This window comes from Sus scrofa, chromosome X (genome assembly GCF_054392235.1).
Source record: "Sus scrofa isolate SSC_HxYL_T2T_F1_AM1 chromosome X, Sscrofa_HxYL_maternal_Yorkshire_Landrace_v2.0, whole genome shotgun sequence".
NCBI classification, from domain to species: domain Eukaryota; kingdom Metazoa; phylum Chordata; class Mammalia; order Artiodactyla; family Suidae; genus Sus; species Sus scrofa.
Window position 1 is genome coordinate 3,198,782 of NC_139401.1, and position 22,154 is coordinate 3,220,935.

General features: G+C 50.6%; 1 protein-coding gene across 50 annotated transcripts in view; it reads right to left on the bottom strand.

The window, feature by feature from the left end:
* Nucleotides 1-22,154, bottom strand: part of LOC110255319 (polyprenol dehydrogenase) — a 339,610-nt gene that overhangs the window by 287,606 nt on the left and 29,850 nt on the right. For all 50 annotated transcript variants that reach the window (XR_014834908.1, XR_014834927.1, XR_014834922.1 and 47 more), the window contains exon 2: nucleotides 2,517-2,624. Coding sequence is in view for 3 of the 50 variants with exons in the window: in XM_085007062.1 (XP_084863188.1) it covers nucleotides 2,517-2,624 (108 nt within the window). In the remaining 47 variants the exon portion in view is untranslated. The remainder of the gene's footprint in view (nucleotides 1-2,516; nucleotides 2,625-22,154) is intronic.

A 22,154-nucleotide genomic window follows, 5' to 3' on the forward strand; every position in this document is an offset into this window, starting at 1 on the left:
GGATGGGAATATTCACAGAAGTCAAATGGATGCACTTGAACTGTCTTTACTTTCCTAGCAGAAGGGACTTCCTTCATTTTCAGAGAGGATTTCAGGATCGAAATTAGCCCTTAAAAATTTTCTCCTTTTCACAATAACCAAGACATGGCATCAACCCAAATGTCCACTGACAGATGATTGGATCAGGAAGATGTGGTCTATATACATAACGGAATACTACTCGGCCATAAAAAAGAACGAAATCATGCCATTTGCCGCAACATGGATGGAACTCGATCCCTCATATGGAGTGAAGTCAGTCAGAAAGAGAAAGACAAATACCATATGATATCGCTTATATCTAGAATCTAATAGATGGCACAAAGGAAACTTTCCACAGCAAAGAAAATCATGGACTTGGAGAATAGACTTGTGGTTGCCCAGGGGGAAGGGGAGGGACGGGGAGCTTGGAGTAAAGAGATGAGGAATGTAGCCTTCGGGATGGAGGAGCAATGGGACCCTGCTGTGTCGCACTGGCAACTCTGCCTAGTCACTTAGGACGGAGCCTGATCACAGGAGAAAAAAGAATGTATTCATGTATATGTAACTGGGTCACCATGCTGTGCAGTAGAAAAAAAAAATATATATATATATATAAAGAAATAAAAAGAAAAAAAGAAAAGAAAAAAAATTTCTCCTTTTTTAAATTACTTTAAAAAATTTTTTAAATTACAGTTGATTTACAATGTTCTGGCAGCTTCTGCTGTTCAGCAAAGTGACCCAGTTATGCACATATATACACACACATTCCTTTTCTGACAGTGACTTCCATCATATTCCGTCCCAAGGGACTAGACACCGTTCTCTGTACCGTACAGCAGAGCTGTTAGACATTTTCAAAAAGAAACTAAACCAACTGACGATAACGGAAAAAATAAAAATAAAAATCACTAATATAAAAAGAAAGACATTTTCAAAAAGAAGAAGGAAAAATAAGAGCGTGTGTACAGGTTACAGCTGCAGAAGCTGCTGGATTCCATCACGGGGTAAGGATGACACGCCCAAGTCATATCTGAAGCCCTGACCCCCAGAACCTCGGAGTGAGGCTGTGTTTGGCGAAAGGACTTTCAAGAGGGGAAGGAGGTAAGAAATGAGGTCACGGGGGGTGGGGGTCCCCTGTGAGGACACGGCTGTCCACACACCCAGGAGAGAGAGGCCTCGGGAGGGACCCGCCCTGCCCTGCCCGCCCCTGGGGCTCAGACTCCAGCCTCCAGGACCGGGGGAGATAAATTTCTGCTGTTTAATCTGCCCAGTTTGTCACACAATTGTCACGACAGCTCTGGCAAAAGCTATTTCGTACTTATCATTGTGGACTGCACTGATTCACACAGGAAAAAAAAAAAAATGCCATCCATATTCAAGCAGAAGCTCAACTTCTGCCCCGAACCGATGATCACGGGTCCTGCCTTTTTCAGCTTTTGAGTATCCCCTCATGTCTTGTGCACCTGTCGGATCTGTAAGCACATCATCCCTTCGGTACCTGGGTCTCCCACTTCCTCTAAAACTCAGAGACAGACAGAGAGAGACACACACCACAGGAGAGCAGGTCTGTGTGGAATCTAAAACAGGGCACAGACGAACCATGCACAGAACAGAAACAGACTCACAGACACGGAGACCAGACGTGGGGTTGCCAAGGGGGAGGGAGAGGGAGGGGGCTGCACGGGGAGCTTGGGGTTCGCAGAAGCAAACCAGGACATGGAGAATGGATGAGCCATGAGGTCCTGCTGTGCAGCACAGGGAACTCTGTCCAGTCTCTTGGGATGGACCAGGATGGAAGATCGTTAAGAAAGGGAATATGTATGTCTCCGTCTGACCGTCTCACTTTGCTGTACGGCAGAAATTGACACAACCTTGTATATATATCAACTATACTTCAAACAATCAAACGAAGACGTGGTACATATCTACAATGGAATATTACTCAGCCATAAAATAAGAATGAAATAATGCCATTTGCAGCAACACGGATGGACCTAGAGGTTCTCATGCTACGTGAAATAAGTCAGAAAGAGAAAGACAAATATCATGAGATCGTTTTTAGGTGAAACCTAATATATGGTACAAATGAACCGATCTACAAAAGCGAAACAGACTCACAGGCATGGAGACCAGACTTGGGGTCGCCCAGGGGGAGGGAGGGAGAGGGATGGACCGGAAGTTTGGGGTTCCTTGATGCAGACTCTGACCCTGAGAATGGACCAGCCATGACGCCCTGCTGGGCAGCCCAGGGAACTCTGTCCAGTCTCTCGGGATAGACCAGGATGGAAGAGAATGTGAGAAAAAGAATGTATGTCTGTGTATGCCTGGGTCCCTTTGCTGTACAGCAGAATTTGGCACAACATTGTAAAACAATTACAGTCTTAAAAAAAAATAAAACACCATAGTTTTAAAAGAGAGAATAAAAAACAAACAATCAAGAAAGAAAATTAAAAATGACAACACAACACACAGGGCTCATGGCAGTCAGTCATCACCTATGATCACGTGCATGCCCAGTCTCGCCAGATGCTTCGCGGTGGCAAAGCCGATGCCCTCCGTCCCTCCGGTCACTATGGCAACGCGCCCGGGTTGTGGCGGGAAAACTGCGGAAGAAGCAAAGAGACAGCCGGGTAAGGTTTAGCAGCAGAGGACGCGTGGGTGAGAATGACGGGCGTCGCAGGGGAGGGCGCGGCGCCCCTGGGAGCCGGGGTCCCGCAGCTGTGGTTCCCAGCACCTCCATGTCCTCCAGGCTCTCAAGGGGCAAATGGAACATCGTGGCTCCGCCCTGAGGAATGACCGCCTGCGACAGGTCCCTGCTCATCCCCCACTGACACCTGCGCAGGAGGGATGCTTCCAAAGGGATTTGCACAAAGGTCTCCTTAACAGGGAGAATTTCCAGCTGCGGGGGGGGGGGGGGGGGCGTGTCCTGGATTAACCCACTCGGATTAGGTGATTTTCTCCCCAAGTCCTGATTTTTTTTTTAATTTTTTGGGGGGGAGAGGGGCTTCACTCAATAAAGAGGGTGTTTTAAAGTGTAGGTTTTTACCTCTGTACACTTTCTTTCCCGATTGTAGTTAGAAAATTGCATATGATGGATGCTGGGCAATTTTTTTTGTCTTTTTAGGGCTGCACCTGTGGCATAAGCAGGTTCCCAGGCTAGGGGTCAAATCAGAACTGGAGCTTCCAGCCTACACCACAGACACAGCAGTGGGGGGATCCGAGCCGTGTCTGAGACCTACACCACAGCTCATGGCAACGCCAGATCCTTCACCCACTGAGCGAGGCCAGGGATGGAACCCGCATCCTCATGGATCCTAGTCAGGTTCATTACCGCTGAACCACGATGGGAACCCCCCGCTTCTGTAACTTTTGGAGGGTGATCCTGTGAGGTGTGCCGTGTTTCACATCCTGCAGACCTTCCCCGCCTCAAGCAAACAACCCCAGTGTGACAGAATACAATTCTCAAAGGCTCAGGGGCCCGCAGGATTCAGGATGGAGCGGGGAACCAGTTACGTCTCTGGCAGGTCTCTGCTTCCCACCCATGCTGGGGGTCCCAGGCTGTGACAAGACACCCCCCTGCCTCGTGACAGAGGAAGCCTGCTTCCTTTCCGGAGTTTGTCTCAAACATGTGGCCCCAACCTGCTACCTTTCTGCAAGTGCTGTGATAAAAGCAGCCGCATCCGTAGGAAGAGATGCCCCATCGCGCATCATCAGAGAAACGCAGATCAAAACCCACACGAGGTGTGACATCCCGCCAGGCAGAATGACCATCACCCCAAAGACCACAAATTCCAGCTGTCGGTGAGAAAAGGGACCCCTCCTACACTGTTGGTGGGAATGGAAATTGATTAATGCAGCCACTAGGCTGAACAGTATGGACGGTCCTCGGAAAATGAAATACAGAATCACCGTATGATCCAGCAATCCCACTCCTGGGCATCTATCCAGAGAAAAGCAAATTTCAAAAAGATACACATACCCCGATGTTCACAGCAGCACTATTCACGATAGCCAAGACATGAAAACAACCTAAATGTCCATTGACAGAGGAATGGTTAAAGAAGATGTGGTAGATATATACAGTGGAATATTACTCAGCCGTAAAAAGGGAATGAAATAGGCATCACATGTGGCAGTGGCTTAAGGGTCCCACGTTGCCACAGCCATGGTGTAGGTTGAAGCTGTGGCTCAGATTCCATCCCTGGCTTGGGAACTTCCATATGTCACAGGTGCAGCTGAAAAAAAAAAAAAAAGAACGAAATAATGCCACTTGCAGCCACATGGATGCAACTAAAGATTATCATACCAAGTGAAACCAGACAGAGAAAGACAAATACCACGGTATCACTGAAATGTGGACCCTGAGAAATACATCAAACTAGTGAATATAACAAAACAAGTAAACGCACAGACCTATAGCACAAACGGGCGGTGACCAGTGGGGATAGGGAAGGGGGGGAGGTACCAACTCGTAGGTATAACATAAGGAGCTGCAAGGAGATACTGTACCACGTGGGAAGAGAACCACTATTTTATAAGGATTATAAACGGAGTATAACCTTTACACATGGTGACTCACTGGGCTGTACACCTGTAACTTACTGGCATCACCTGCACCTCAATAAATACATGGAGACAAAGAGAGAGATAAGGAGGGGGGGATAGAGAGAAAGATAGAGATGATAGATCGACAGACAGACAGACAGATAGATATAAATGATAGAGACAGATGATCCATAGATGGCAGATAGACCATAGATAGATGGATAGATGGACAGACAGGCGGACAGACAGGTTATAGATAAATAATAGATGATAGATAGATAGATAGATAGATAGATAGATAGATAGATAGATAGATAGATAGATAGATACGTAGGTAGGTAATGGAGAGAGAGATGATAGGTGATAGCTTCAAAGATGATAGATACATACACAGGTACATACCCACATAAATGACAGATTGAGAGATGATGGGTAAATGACAACCAATAGAGGATAGATAGATAATTCAGATGGATGACAGATACATACATATATATACATACATAGAAGGAGGGAAGGAAGGAAAGAAAGAGAGAGAGAAAGAAAGAAAAAGAAGAAACAAACAAACAAAAAGGAAGAAAGGCAGGCAGACGGGAAGGAGGGAAGGAAGAAAAAGAAAGGAGAGAAAGAAAAGAAAGAGAGACAGAGGTGTTATTTGAGGTAAGAAACAAGCACCGTATCATGTGGGCACAGCCCACGCGGTACCAGGGACCTGCTTTTACTGAAAGCGTGTGTGTTATTTATCTCCCGTCCCGGCTGGGTGTTTCCTGCAGAGAACACGTTCTCACTCCGGACAGCATCCGACCGACGTGCGCACAGCCGCCCACCCGGTTCCCTTTCCATGAGTGATACCATCATCGTCTAAATCATGCGTCTCTCCCCAGAATTTACAGGATGGGATCAGGAGGAACCAGCGCGTGCCGTCCACACTTGGCTTAGAAGCCTCCCCCTGTTCAACACCCAAGGACACCTGCCGCAAGGGCCGCCTTCCAGGAAACGGGACGTGGTTCCGCCCAGCCCTCCACCACCTGACAGCTCCACGGCCCTTCCTCTGGCTTCCTACACTCTGCTCGCAGCTCCACCCGCCCATGCCCAGAAGCACCCCCGAGGCCATGCATCCGCCTCCATCCCGCTCCCGAGGACGCGAGGCCACCTCTAGGTCCATGGACACTTCCCTCCCACTCGCTCGGCCTTCTGAGCCCCCTCAAAGTCCCTCCCGCATCCACAGCCTCTGCACGGCCGTCCTCGCTTCTTCCATCCTGCTCCCCAACACCCTTCCCGCCTCTGTCCACCACCCGCACCTGCGGCCACCATTGGTCCCAGCAACACCCCACGGTCCTGTGCCACAACCCGAGATTCCTCGGCAGCCACAGCGAAGGACCCCGCTCGGAAGGGGGCTGACAGCACACGCGGGCCCTCCCTCCCAGTTCTGAAGCCCAGAACGGTCCAGAGTCAAGGGTCCCCATCACCAGGGTCTGCCCGGGGCCTCTCTCCTCGGCGACTAGATGGCCGTCTTCTGCGCGTCCTCACGTGGGCCTCCTGCTAAGCGTCCCTGTCCACATGCCCCTTTGCACAAGGACCCCGGTCCTGCTGGCTGACCACTCACCGGAAGGACCTCACCTGAACTTGCTCACCTGCACCTGTGCAGGTGCACGGAGCTAGGACCAGCCTATCCTTTGCGGTGGTGGGGGCTGGGGGGAGGCATGAGTCACACGCTCACCACGGGTACACACATGCAGCCACATGGGGACATGCCAGCCCTCCTGGACAGAGCCGCCGGGGGCAGTGAGCCAGTCCCCCTGTATCTTCCTGACGCTGGTCAGTGCCCATGCACACCCCTGCCACGTCTCTCCCAAACCCCGCCGCCAACAGATCCAGGGGGTCCCCTGAAATCACCTGCACTGTCACCCCCCCTCTTCTCCACACCCTGTATGTCTGTGACCCTGGGCTCCACACCAGCTCCCAGGGTCGGCTCCTCTCCCGAGGATGTTCACACGAGCCCTGCGTAAATTCCAGACAGAACTGCTCCCAGGTGCACCAGCTGCTGGGACCCCGGCTCCAGATGCCCCATCCACCAGCCGCCACCGGCCCAGAAGCTCGCTGCTCCCTTCCTCCCCAAGCACCGAGTTCTGCAGCCTCACGAGCCAGCACTGCAGCCACTCGCCTTCGGATTTCTTTTCAGATTATCCTGCGACTCAGGAAGAAGCTCAGGGGAGACCGTGGCTCACCGGACATGCGGCGAGCGTCCGAGGATCGCGGGGTGCGGGGGCAGAGCTCCCGTCCAGACCGTGTTTAGAGCGGCCCTCAGGGCTCAGCGATGGCCAGCGCTTGGGGAAACGGCGAGATGAGGCTCTCGGAGCCCACGGCACGTGAGCGGCGGCTCCGAGTGTTAAGAGAGAAAGACAAAGCTGACGCCACATCCGATCCTTAACTTTAAGCTCCGTGTTCGATGGCTTTTTGGCGTTCAGAAGGTTGCCCAGAACGGGACGCAAACAGCACAGCCCGTTCTCCAGGCCCTGACCTTTAAAGGGATAACACTTTTCTTCCTCTCTTTTTTATTTTTATTATTATTTTTTTTATTTTATTTTTTTTTTTAGGGCTGCACCCACAGCATATGGAAGCTCCCAGACTAGGGATCGAATCAGAGCTGCAGCTGCCGGCCTCCACCACAGCCTCAGCCATGCAAGATCCGAGACGTGTCTTCGACCTACACCACTGCTCACGGCAACGCCGGATCCTTAACCCACTGAGCGAAGCCAGGGATCGAACCTGCGTCCTCAGGGATGTTCATCGGATTCACTTCCACTGCGCATAACACATCTCTGTTCATCTAGAGATAAGACGGTTCAGAGCAGAGAACACGATTTGTCTTGTATGAGTTTGACACGAACACTCTGACCGGACCCCCGTGGGCAGGTGCAAGAACAAAGGATTCTAACACCCAGAGGCAACCAGCAACCACAACACCCCCCCACCTGGCCTTTAAAAAACGCTTTATGAAAAAAAGCCAATCAATCAACGGAAAAATGGGCAAAAGACCTGAATAGACATTTCTCCAAAGAAGATATACAGATGGCCAACAAACACATGAAAAAATGCTCCACATCGCTGATTATAAGAGAAATGCAAATCAAAACTACCATGAGATATCACCTCACACCAGTCAGAATGGCCATCATTAATAAATCCACAAATAACAAGTGCTGGAGGGGCTGTGGAGAAAAGGGAACCCTTCTGCACTGTTGGTGGGAATGTAAACTGGTACAGCCACTTTGGAGAAGAGTTTGGAGGTACCTTAGAAATCTATACATAGAACTTCCATATGACCCCGCAATCCCACTCTTGGGCATCTATCCGGACAAAACTCTACTTATAAGAGACACATGCACCCGCATGTTCATTGCAGCACTATTCACAATAGCCAGGACATGGAAACAACCCAAATGTCCATCGACAGATGATTGGATTAGGAAGATGTGGTATATATACACAATGGAATACTACTCAGCCATAAAAAAGAATGACATAATGCCATTTGCAGCAACATGGATATAACTAGAGAATCTCATCCTGAGTGAAATGAGCCAGAAAGACAAAGACAAATACCATATGATATCACTTATAACTGGAATCTGCTTTCCAGCACAAATGAACATCTCCTCAGAAAAGAAAATCATGGACTTGGAGAAGAGACTTATGGTTGCCTGATGGGAGGGGGAGGCAGTGGGAGGGATCGGGAGCTTGGGCTTATCAGACACAACCTAGAATAGATTTACAAGGAGATCCTGCTGAATAGCATTGAGAACTATGTCTAGATACTCATGTTGCAACAGAAGAAAGGGTGGGGGAAAAACTGTAATTGTAATGTATACATGTAAGGATAACCTGACCCCCTTGCTGTACAGTGGGAAAATAAAAAATTATATATAAAATAAATAAGTAAAACTTGGTTATTCTAACAATAATTTCTGCTAAAAGCCCTTCTGAAAAAAAAAAAACGCTTTATGAATAAAAGAAAACAAAACAAAAACAGAGTTCCTGTTCCTCGGGTTAAAATCCTAACATAGTGTCCATGTGGATACGGGTTCGATCCCTGGCCTCACTCAGTCAGTCAAGGATCCGGCGTTGCTGTGAGCTGGGGTGTAGGTCACAGATGCAGCTCAGATCTGGCATTGCTGTGGCTGTGGTGTAGACCGGCAGCTGGAGCTCCGATTTGACCCCTAGCCTGGGAACCTCCATATGCCGCTGGTGCACCCTAAAAAGCAAAACAAAACAAAAACCAAAAAATAAAACAAAGAATGAAGGCCACAGATGCACTCTCGCAGGTATCAGACACATGTGAACAAAAAACCTTCACTGCAGCCTTGTTTGCAAAAGAAAGATCTTTAGTCTGAATGTCCTTTTTCTTTTCAACACCAGATCCAAGCTGCATCTGCGACCTACAGCACAGCTCGCAGCAATGCCGGACCCTTAACCCATTAAGCAAGGCCAGGGATCGAACCCATATCCTCATGGCAGACCAGTCTACACTGCCTGTCTTACCAGACACGGGTAAGCCGCCTAGAATCCTTTCTCAGAGCACGTGGGTTATAGATTCTGCCCTTCCCTCCGTAAGTTCTTAGTTCGTGTGCTCGACTGGGAAATAAAAATACAGCTCTTTAAAGAGTCTCAGGGGATTAGGAGGCTGGGATGAACAGACACAGACTACTCGGTATAAAATAGTTAATCCACAAGGACGTGCTGCCTAGCACAGCGAGGTTACTCAATATTTTATAATCACCTCTATGGGAAAAGAATCTGAAAAAAGAATGGATTTGCATGTGTGCAGGCCTATATCACTCCGCTGTACACCTGGCACTAAGGCAACACTGCAAATCAACTCTACTCCAATACAAAATAACGTATGAATTAAAAAAAGAGAGATGGGAAACCCCACATAAAATAGAAAAAGAGAGGGAGCATTAGGGAAACAAATCAAAGCCACAAGGGGATACTGCTTCACAACTCTGAGGATGACAGCTACATGATGGGAAAGAAGAAAAGAAAAGAAAAAAAAAAGAAAATAACAAAGTTGCTGAGGCTGCAGAGAAATTGCAACCCTCCTCCACTGCTGGTGGGAATGTAACACCGTGCAGCCACTTTGGAAAAGAGTCTGGTGTCCTTCCAAAGGCACAGCCCACCCATCCCATTCCTAGGACTGTGCCGGAGAAACGAAACCATGTACCCAAAGGTCTATGCAGCATAAATGAAACCATGTATGCACAGGTCTATGCCAAAGAAATGAAACCATGTACCGATGTACCCACAGGTCCATGCAGGATAAATGAAACCATGAACCCACAGGTCTATGCAGGAAAATAAAACCATGTACCCACAGGTCCATGCAGGATAAATGAAACCATGTACCCACAGGTCTACGCAGGGAAATGAAACCATGGACTCGCGGGTCTACACAGGGAAATGAAACCATGGACCCAAAAGTCTACGCAGGGAAATGAAACCATGTACCCACAAGACTACACAGGGAAATGAAACCATGTACCCACAGGTCTACGCAGGAAAATGAAACCATGTACCCACGGGTCCATGCAGGATAAACGAAACCATGTACCCACGGTCTATGCAGGGAAATGAAACCCTGGACCCACGGGTCTATGCAGCCTAAACGAAACCATGTACCCACGGGTCTATGCAGGGAAATGAAACCCTGGACCCACGGGTCTATGCAGCGTAAAGGAAACCATGTACCCACGGTCTATGCAGGGAAATGAAACCCTGGACCCACAGGTCTATGCAGCGTAAACGAAACCATGTACCCACGGGACTATGCAGGGAAACGAAACCATGGACCCACGGGTATATGCAGAGAAATGAAACCATGTACCCACGGGTCTATGCAGGGAAATGAAACCATGTACCCACGGGTCTATGCAGGGAAATGAAACCATGGACCCACGGGTCTATGCAGGGAAATAAAACCATGGAACCACGGGTCTATGCAGGGAAATGAAACCATGGACCCACGGGTCTATGCAGGGAAATAAAACCATGGACCCACGGGTCTATGCAGGGAAATGAAACCATGTACCCACGGGTCTATGCAGAGAAATGAAACCATGTACCCACAGGTCTATGCAGCGTAAATGAAACCATGTACCCACGGGTCTATGCAGGGAAGTGAAACCAAGGACCCACGGGTCTATGCAGGGAAACGAAACCATGGACCCACGGGTATATGCAGAGAAATGAAACCATGTACCCACGGGTCTATGCAGGGAAATGAAACCATGTACCCACGGGTCTATGCAGGGAAATGAAACCATGGACCCACGGGTCTATGCAGGGAAATAAAACCATGGAACCACGGGTCTATGCAGGGAAATGAAACCATGGACCCACGGGTCTATGCAGGGAAATAAAACCATGGACCCACGGGTCTATGCAGGGAAATGAAACCATGTACCCACGGGTCTATGCAGAGAAATGAAACCATGTACCCACAGGTCTATGCAGCGTAAATGAAACCATGTACCCACGGGTCTATGCAGGGAAGTGAAACCAAGGACCCACGGGTCTATGCAGGGAAACGAAACCATGGACCCACGGGTCTATGCAGGGAAATGAAACCATGTACCCACGGGTCTATGCAGGATAAATGAAAGGATGGACCCACGGTCTATGCAGGGAAATGAAACCATGGACCCACGGGTCTATGCAGGGAAATGAAACCCTGGACCCACGGGTCTATGCAGGGAAATGAAACCATGTACCCACGGGTCTATGCAGGGAAATGAAACCATGGACCCACGGGTCTATGCAGGGAAATGAAACCACGTACCCACGAGTCTATGCAGGGAAATGAAACCCTGGACCCACGGGTCTATGCAGCGTAAACAAAACCATGTACCCATGGGTCTATGCAGGGAAATGAAACCCTGGACCCACGGGTCTATGCAGCGTAAACAAAACCATGTACCCATGGGTCTATGCAGGGAAATGAAACCCTGGACCCACAGGTCTATGCAGCGTAAACGAAACCATGTACCCACGGGACTATGCAGGGAAACGAAACCATGGACCCACGGGTCTATGCAGAGAAATGAAACCATGGACCCACGGGTCTATGCAGCGTAAACGAAACCATGTACCCACGGGTCTATGCAGGGAAATGAAACCATGGACCCACGGGACTATGCAGGATAAATGAAACCATGTACCCACGGGTCTATGCAGGGAAATGAAACCCTGGACCCACGGTCTATGCAGGGAAATGAAACCATGTACCCACGGGTCTATGCAGGGAAATGAAACCCTGGACCCACGGTCTATGCAGGGAAATGAAACCATGTACCCACGGGTCTATGCAGGGAAATGAAACCATGGACCCACGGGTCTATGCAGCGTAAACGAAACCATGTACCCACGGGTCTATGCAGGGAAATGAAACCATGGACCCACGGGTCTATGCAGCGTAAACGAAACCATGGACCCACGGTCTATGCAGGGAAATGAAACCATGTACCCACGGGTCTATGCAGGATAAATGAAACCATGTACCCACGGGTCTATGCAGAGAAATGAAACCATGGACCCACGGTCTATGCAGGGAAGTGAAACCATGTACCCACGGGTCTATGCAGGGAAATGAAACCATGTACCCACGGGACTATGCAGAGAAATGAAACCCTGGACCCACGGGTCTATGCAGGGAAATAAAACCATGGACCCACGGGTCTATGCAGGATACATGAAACCCTGGACCCACGGTCTATGCAGGGAAATGAAACCCTGGACCCACAGGTCTATGCAGCGTAAACGAAACCATGTACCCACGGGACTATGCAGGGAAACGAAACCATGGACCCACAGGTCTATGCAGCGTAAACGAAACCATGTACCCACGGGTCTATGCAGGGAAATGAAACCCTGGACCCACGGGTCTATGCAGGGAAATGAAACCCTGGATCCACGGGTCTATGCAGGGAAACGAAACCATGGACCCACGGGTCTATGCAGAGAAATGAAACCATGTACCCACGGGTCTATGCAGGGAAACGAAACCATGTACCCAGGGATCTATGCAGGGAAATGAAACCATGTACCAACGGGTCTATGCAGAGAAATGAAACCATGTACCCACGGGTATATGCAGAGAAATGAAACCATGGACCCACGGGTCTATGCAGGGAAATAAAACCATGGACCCACGGTCTATGCAGGGAAATGAAACCATGTACCCACGGGTCTATGCAGAGAAATGAAACCCTGGACCCACAGGTCTATGCAGCGTAAACGAAACCATGTACCCACGGGACTATGCAGGGAAATGAAACCATGTACCCACGGGTCTATGCAGTGTAGATGAAACCCTGGACCCACGGGTCTATGCAGGGAAATGAAACCATGGACCCACGGGTCTATGCAGGGAAACGAAACCATGGACCCCCGGGTCCCCCCGGGTCTATGCAGGGAAACGAAACCATGGACCCCCGGGTCGCCCCAGGTCTATGCAGGGAAACGAAACCATGGACCCACGGGTCTATGCAGCGTAGATGAAACCAGGTACCCACAGGTCTATGCAGGGAAACGAAACCATGTACCCACAGGTCCATGCAGGGAAACGAAACCATGTACCCACAGGTCCATGCAGGGAAACGAAACCATGGACCCACGGGTCCATGCAGGGAAACGAAACCATGGACCCACGGGTCCATGCAGGGAAACGAAACCATGGACCCATGGGTCTATGCAGGGAATCGAAACCAGGTACCCACGGGTCTATGCAGGGAAATGAAACCATGTACCCACGGGTCTATGCAGCGTTAATGAAACCATGTACCCACAGTTCTATGCAGCGTAAACGAAACCATGTACCCACGGGTCTATGCAGGGAAGTGAAACCATGGACCCACGGGTCTATGCAGGGAAATGAAACCATGGACCCACGGGTCTATGCAGGGAAGTGAAACCATGGACCCACGGGTCTATGCAGGGAAATGAAACCTGGTACCCACGGGTCTATGCAGGGAAACGAAACCATGGACCCACGGGTCTATGCAGGGAAACGAAACCCTGGACCCACGGGTCTATGCAGGGAAATGAAACCATGTACCCACGGGTCTATGCAGGGAAATAAAACCATGGACCCACGGGTCTATGCAGGGAAATGAAACCATGGACCCACGGGTCTATGCAGGGAAATAAAACCATGTACCCACAGGTCTATGCAGCGTAAATGAAACCATGTACCCACGGGACTATGCAGGAAAATGAAACCATGGACCCACGGGTCTATGCAGGGAAATAAAACCATGGACCCACGGGTCTATGCAGGGAAATGAAACCATGTACCCACGGGTCTATGCAGGGAAATGAAACCATGGACCCACGGGTCTATGCAGGGAAATGAAACCATGGACCCACGGGTCTATGCAGGGAAATGAAACCATGTACCCACGGGTCTATGCAGAGAAATGAAACCATGTACCCACAGGTCTATGCAGCGTAAATGAAACCATGTACCCACGGGTCTATGCAGGGAAGTGAAACCAAGGACCCACGGGTCTATGCAGGGAAACGAAACCCTGGACCCACGGGTCTATGCAGGGAAATGAAACCATGGACCCACGGGTCTATGCAGGGAAATGAAACCATGGACCCACGGGTCTATGCAGAGAAATGAAACCATGTACCCACGGGTCTATGCAGGATAAATGAAAGGATGGACCCACGGTCTATGCAGGGAAATGAAACCATGGACCCACGGGTCTATGCAGGGAAATGAAACCCTGGACCCACGGGTCTATGCAGGGAAATGAAACCCTGGACCCACGGGTCTATGCAGGGAAATGAAACCATGGACCCACGGGTCTATGCAGGGAAATGAAACCACGTACCCACGGGTCTATGCAGCGTAAACAAAACCATGTACCCATGGGTCTATGCAGGGAAATGAAACCCTGGACCCACGGGTCTATGCAGCGTAAACGAAACCATGTACCCACGGGTCTATGCAGGAAAATGTAACCCTGGACCCACAGGTCTATGCAGCGTAAACGAAACCATGTACCCACGGGACTATGCAGGGAAACGAAACCATGGACCCACGGGTCTATGCAGAGAAATGAAACCATGTACCCACGGGTCTATGCAGGGAAATGAAACCATGGACCCACGGGTCTATGCAGAGAAATGAAACCATGTACCCACGGGTATATGCAGAGAAATGAAACCATGGACCCACGGGTCTATGCAGCGTAAACGAAACCATGTACCCACGGGTCTATGCAGGGAAATGAAACCATGTACCCACGGGTATATGCAGGGAAATGAAACCCTGGACCCACGGGTCTATGCAGCGTAAAGGAAACCATGTACCCACGGTCTATGCAGGGAAATGAAACCCTGGACCCACAGGTCTATGCAGCGTAAACGAAACCATGTACCCACGGGTCTATGCAGGGAAATGAAACCCTGGACCCACAGGTCTATGCAGGGTAAACGAAACCATGTACCCACGGGACTATGCAGGGAAATGAAACCATGGACCCACTGGTCTATGCAGGGAAATAAAACCATGGACCCACGGGTCTATGCAGGGAAATGAAACCATGTACCCACGGGTCTATGCAGGGAAATGAAACCATGTACCCACGGGTCTATGCAGGATAAATGAAAGGATGGACCCACGGTCTATGCAGGGAAATGAAACCATGGACCCACGGGTCTATGCAGGGAAATGAAACCCTGGACCCACGGGTCTATGCAGGGAAATAAAACCATGGACCCACGGGTCTATGCAGGGAAATGAAACCATGGACCCACGGGTCTATGCAGGGAAACGAAACCATGGACCCACGGGTCTATGCAGAGAAATGAAACCATGTACCCACGGGTCTATGCAGGGAAATAAAACCATGGACCCACGGGTCTATGCAGGGAAATGAAACCATGGACCCACGGGTCTATGCAGGGAAATAAAACCATGGACCCACGGGTCTATGCAGGGAAATGAAACCATGGACCCACGGGTCTATGCAGGGAAACGAAACCATGGACCCACGGGTCTATGCAGAGAAATGAAACCATGTACCCACGGGTCTATGCAGGGAAATAAAACCATGGACCCACGGGTCTATGCAGGGAAATGAAACCATGTACCCACGGGTCTATGCAGGGAAATAAAACCATGGACCCACGGGTCTATGCAGGGAAATGAAACCATGGACCCACGGGTCTATGCAGGGAAATAAAACCATGGACCCACGGGTCTATGCAGGGAAACGAAACCATGGACCCACGGGTCTATGCAGGGAAATAAAACCATGGACCCACGGGTCTATGCAGGGAAATGAAACCATGGACCCACGGGTCTATGCAGGGAAATAAAACCATGGACCCACGGGTCTATGCAGCGTAAATGAAACCATGTACCCACGGGTCTATGCAGGGAAGTGAAACCAAGGACCCACGGGACTATGCAGGGAAACGAAACCCTGGACCCACGGGTCTATGCAGGGAAATGAAACCCTGGACCCACAGGTCTATGCAGCGTAAACGAAACCATGTACCCACGGGACTATGCAGGGAAACGAAACCATGGACCCACAGGTCTATGCAGCGTAAACGAAACCATGTACCCACGGGTCTATGCAGGGAAATGAAACCCTGGACCCACGGGTCTATGCAGGGAAATGAAACCCTGGACCCACGGGTCTATGCAGGGAAACGAAACCATGGACCCACGGGTCTATGCAGAGAAATGAAACCATGTACCCACGGGTCTATGCAGGGAAACGAAACCATGTACCCAGGGATCTATGCAGGGAAATGAAACCATGTACCAACGGGTCTATGCAGAGAAATGAAACCATGTACCCACGGGTATATGCAGAGAAATGAAACCATGGACCCACGGGTCTATGCAGGGAAATAAAACCATGGACCCACGGTCTATGCAGGGAAATGAAACCATGTACCCACGGGTCTATGCAGAGAAATGAAACCCTGGACCCACAGGTCTATGCAGCGTAAACGAAACCATGTACCCACGGGACTATGCAGGGAAATGAAACCATGTACCCACGGGTCTATGCAGTGTAGATGAAACCCTGGACCCACGGGTCTATGCAGGGAAACGAAACCATGTACCCAGGGGTCTATGCAGGGAAACGAAACCATGGACCCCCGGGTCCCCCCGGGTCTATGCAGGGAAACGAAACCATGGACCCCCGGGTCGCCCCAGGTCTATGCAGGGAAACGAAACCATGGACCCACGGGTCTATGCAGCGTAGATGAAACCAGGTACCCACAGGTCTATGCAGGGAAACGAAACCATGTACCCACAGGTCCATGCAGGGAAACGAAACCATGTACCCACAGGTCCATGCAGGGAAACGAAACCATGGACCCACGGGTCCATGCAGGGAAACGAAACCATGGACCCACGGGTCCATGCAGGGAAACGAAACCATGGACCCATGGGTCTATGCAGGGAATCGAAACCAGGTACCCACGGGTCTATGCAGGGAAATGAAACCATGTACCCACGGGTCTATGCAGCGTTAATGAAACCATGTACCCACAGTTCTATGCAGCGTAAACGAAACCATGTACCCACGGGTCTATGCAGGGAAGTGAAACCATGGACCCACGGGTCTATGCAGGGAAATGAAACCATGGACCCACGGGTCTATGCAGGGAAGTGAAACCATGGACCCACGGGTCTATGCAGGGAAATGAAACCTGGTACCCACGGGTCTATGCAGGGAAACGAAACCATGGACCCACGGGTCTATGCAGGGAAACGAAACCCTGGACCCACGGGTCTATGCAGGGAAATGAAACCATGGACCCACGGGTCTATGCAGGGAAATAAAACCATGGACCCACGGGTCTATGCAGGGAAATGAAACCATGGACCCACGGGTCTATGCAGGGAAATAAAACCATGTACCCACAGGTCTATGCAGCGTAAATGAAACCATGTACCCACGGGACTATGCAGGGAAATGAAACCATGGACCCACGGGTCTATGCAGGGAAATAAAACCATGGACCCACGGGTCTATGCAGGGAAATGAAACCATGTACCCACGGGTCTATGCAGGGAAATGAAACCATGGACCCACGGGTCTATGCAGGGAAATGAAACCATGGACCCACGGGTCTATGCAGGGAAATGAAACCATGTACCCACGGGTCTATGCAGAGAAATGAAACCATGTACCCACAGGTCTATGCAGCGTAAATGAAACCATGTACCCACGGGTCTATGCAGGGAAGTGAAACCAAGGACCCACGGGTCTATGCAGGGAAACGAAACCCTGGACCCACGGGTCTATGCAGGGAAATGAAACCATGGACCCACGGGTCTATGCAGGGAAATGAAACCCTGGACCCACGGGTCTATGCAGGGAAATGAAACCATGGACCCACGGGTCTATGCAGGGAAATGAAACCACGTACCCACGGGTCTATGCAGCGTAAACAAAACCATGTACCCATGGGTCTATGCAGGGAAATGAAACCCTGGACCCACGGGTCTATGCAGCGTAAACGAAACCATGTACCCACGGGTCTATGCAGGAAAATGTAACCCTGGACCCACAGGTCTATGCAGCGTAAACGAAACCATGTACCCACGGGACTATGCAGGGAAACGAAACCATGGACCCACGGGTCTATGCAGAGAAATGAAACCATGTACCCACGGGTCTATGCAGGGAAATGAAACCATGGACCCACGGGTCTATGCAGAGAAATGAAACCATGTACCCACGGGTATATGCAGAGAAATGAAACCATGGACCCACGGGTCTATGCAGCGTAAACGAAACCATGTACCCACGGGTCTATGCAGGGAAATGAAACCATGTACCCACGGGTATATGCAGGGAAATGAAACCCTGGACCCACGGGTCTATGCAGCGTAAAGGAAACCATGTACCCACGGTCTATGCAGGGAAATGAAACCCTGGACCCACAGGTCTATGCAGCGTAAACGAAACCATGTACCCACGGGTCTATGCAGGGAAATGAAACCCTGGACCCACAGGTCTATGCAGGGTAAACGAAACCATGTACCCACGGGACTATGCAGGGAAATGAAACCATGTACCCACTGGTCTATGCAGGGAAATAAAACCATGGACCCACGGGTCTATGCAGGGAAATGAAACCATGTACCCACGGGTCTATGCAGGGAAATGAAACCATGGACCCACGGGTCTATGCAGGGAAATAAAACCATGGACCCACGGGTCTATGCAGGGAAATGAAACCATGGACCCACGGGTCTATGCAGGGAAATAAAACCATGGACCCACGGGTCTATGCAGCGTAAATGAAACCATGTACCCACGGGTCTATGCAGGGAAGTGAAACCAAGGACCCACGGGACTATGCAGGGAAACGAAACCCTGGACCCACGGGTCTATGCAGGGAAATGAAACCATGGACCCACGGGTCTATGCAGGGAAATGAAACCATGGACCCACGGGTCTATGCAGAGAAATGAAACCATGTACCCACGGGTCTATGCAGAGAAATGAAACCATGGACCCACAGGTCTATGCAGCGTAAATGAAACCATGGACCCACGGGTCTATGCAGGGAAATGAAACCATGGACCCACGGGTCTATGCAGGGAAATGAAACCATGGACCCACGGGTCTATGCAGAGAAATGAAACCATGTACCCACGGGTCTATGCAGGATAAATGAAAGGATGGACCCACGGTCTATGCAGGGAAATGAAACCATGGACCCACGGGTCTATGCAGGGAAATGAAACCCTGGACCCACGGGTCTATGCAGGGAAATGAAACCATGGACCCACGGGTCTATGCAGGGAAATGAAACCATGGACCCACGGGTCTATGCAGGGAAATGAAACCACGTACCCACGGGTCTATGCAGGGAAATGAAACCCTGGACCCACGGGTCTATGCAGCGTAAACGAAACCATGTACCCACGGGTCTATGCAGGAAAATGAAACCCTGGACCCACAGGTCTATGCAGCGTAAACGAAACCATGTACCCACGGGACTATGCAGGGAAACGAAACCATGGACCCACGGGTCTATGCAGAGAAATGAAACCATGTACCCACGGGTCTATGCAGGGAAATGAAACCATGTACCCACGGTCTATGCAGAGAAATGAAACCATGTACCCACGGGTATATGCAGAGAAATGAAACCATGGACCCACGGGTCTATGCAGCGTAAACGAAACCATGTACCCACGGGACTATGCAGGATAAATGAAACCATGGACCCACGGGTCTATGCAGAGAAATGAAACCATGTACCCACGGGTCTATGCAGCGTAGATGAAACCCTGGACCCACGGGTCTATGCAGGGAAACGAAACCATGTACCCAGGGGTCTATGCAGGGAAACGAAACCATGGACCCCCGGGTCCCCCCGGGTCTATGCAGGGAAACGAAACCATGGACCCCCGGGTCGCCCCAGGTCTATGCAGGGAAACGAAACCATGGACCCACGGGTCTATGCAGGGAAACGAAACCATGTACTCACAGGTCCATGCAGGGAAACGAAACCATGTACCCACAGGTCCATGCAGGGAAACGAAACCATGGACCCACGGGTCCATGCAGGGAAACGAAACCATGGACCCACGGGTCCATGCAGGGAAACGAAACCAGGTACCCACGGGTCTATGCAGGGAAATGAAACCATGTACCCACGGGTCTATGCAGCGTTAATGAAACCATGTACCCACAGTTCTATGCAGCGTAAATGAAACCAGGTACCCACGGGTCTATGCAGGGAAATGAAACCATAGACCCACGGGTCTATGCAGGGAAATGAAACCTGGTACCCACGGGTCTATGCAGGGAAGTGAAACCATGGACCCACGGGTCTATGCAGGGAAATGAAACCATGGACCCACGGGTCTATGCAGGGAAGTGAAACCATGGACCCACGGGTCTATGCAGGGAAATGAAACCTGGTACCCACGGGTCTATGCAGGGAAACGAAACCATGGACCCACGGGTCTATGCAGGGAAACGAAACCCTGGACCCACGGGTCTATGCAGGGAAGTGAAACCATGGACCCACGGGTCTATGCAGGGAAATGAAACCCTGGACCCACGGGTCTATGCAGGGAAACGAAACCATGTACCCACGGGTCTATGCAGGGAAACGAAACCATGGACCCACGGGTCTATTCAGGGAAATGAAACCTGGTACCCACGGGTCTATGCAGGGAAATGAAACCATGGACCCACGGGTCTATGCAGGGAAACGAAACCATGGACCCACGGGTCTATTCAGGGAAATGAAACCTGGTACCCACGGGTCTATGCAGGGAAATGAAACCATGGACCCACAGGTCTATGCAGGGAAATGAAACCATGGACCCTCGGGTCTATGCAGGGAAACGAAACCATGGACCCACGGGTCTATGCAGGGAAATGAAACCATGGACCCACGGGTCTATGCAGGGAAACGAAACCATGGACCCACGGGTCTATTCAGGGAAATGAAACCTGGTACCCACGGGTCTATGCAGGGAAATGAAACCATGGACCCACAGGTCTATGCACGGAAACGAAACCATGTACCCACAGGTCTATGCAGGGAAACGAAACCATGTACCCACGGGTCTATGCAGGGAAACGAAACCATGACCAACGGGTCTATGCAGGGAAACGAAACCATGGACCCACGGGTCTATTCAGGGAAATGAAACCTGGTACCCACGGGTCTATGCAGGGAAATGAAACCATGGACCCACAGGTCTATGCACGGAAACGAAACCATGTACCCACAGGTCTATGCAGGGAAACGAAACCATGGACCCACGGGTCTATGCAGGGAAATAAAACCATGGACCCACGGGTCTATGCAGGGAAACGAAACCCTGGACCCACGGGTCTATGCAGGGAAGTGAAACCATGGACCCACGGGTCTATGCAGGGAAACGAAACCATGGACCCACGGGTCTATGCAGGGAAACGAAACCATGGACCCACGGGTCTATGCAGGGAAACGAAACCATGTACCCACGGGACTATGCAGGATAAATGAAACCATGTACCCACAGGTCTATGCACGGAAATGAAACCATGGACCCACGGGTCTATGCAGGGAAACGAAACCAGGTACCCACGGGTCTATGCAGGATAAATGAAACCATGGGCCCACGGGTCTATGCAGGGAAATGAAACCATGTACCCACAGGTCTATGCAGAGAAATGAAACCATGTACCCACGGGTCTATGCAGCGTAGATGAAACCATGTACCCACGGGTCTATGCAGGGAAATGAAACCAAGTACCCACAGGTCTATGCAGGGAAACGAAACCATGTACCCACGGGTCCATGCAGGGAAACGAAACCATGTACCCAGGGGTCTATGCAGGGAAACGAAACCATGGACCCCCGGGTCTCCCCGGGTCTATGCAGGGAAACGAAACCATGGACCCACGGGTCTATGCAGCGTTAATGAAACCATGTACCCATAGTTCTATGCAGCGTAAATGAAACCATGGACCCTCGGGTCTATGCAGGGAAATGAAACCCTGGACCCACGGGTCTATGCAGGGAAACGAAAC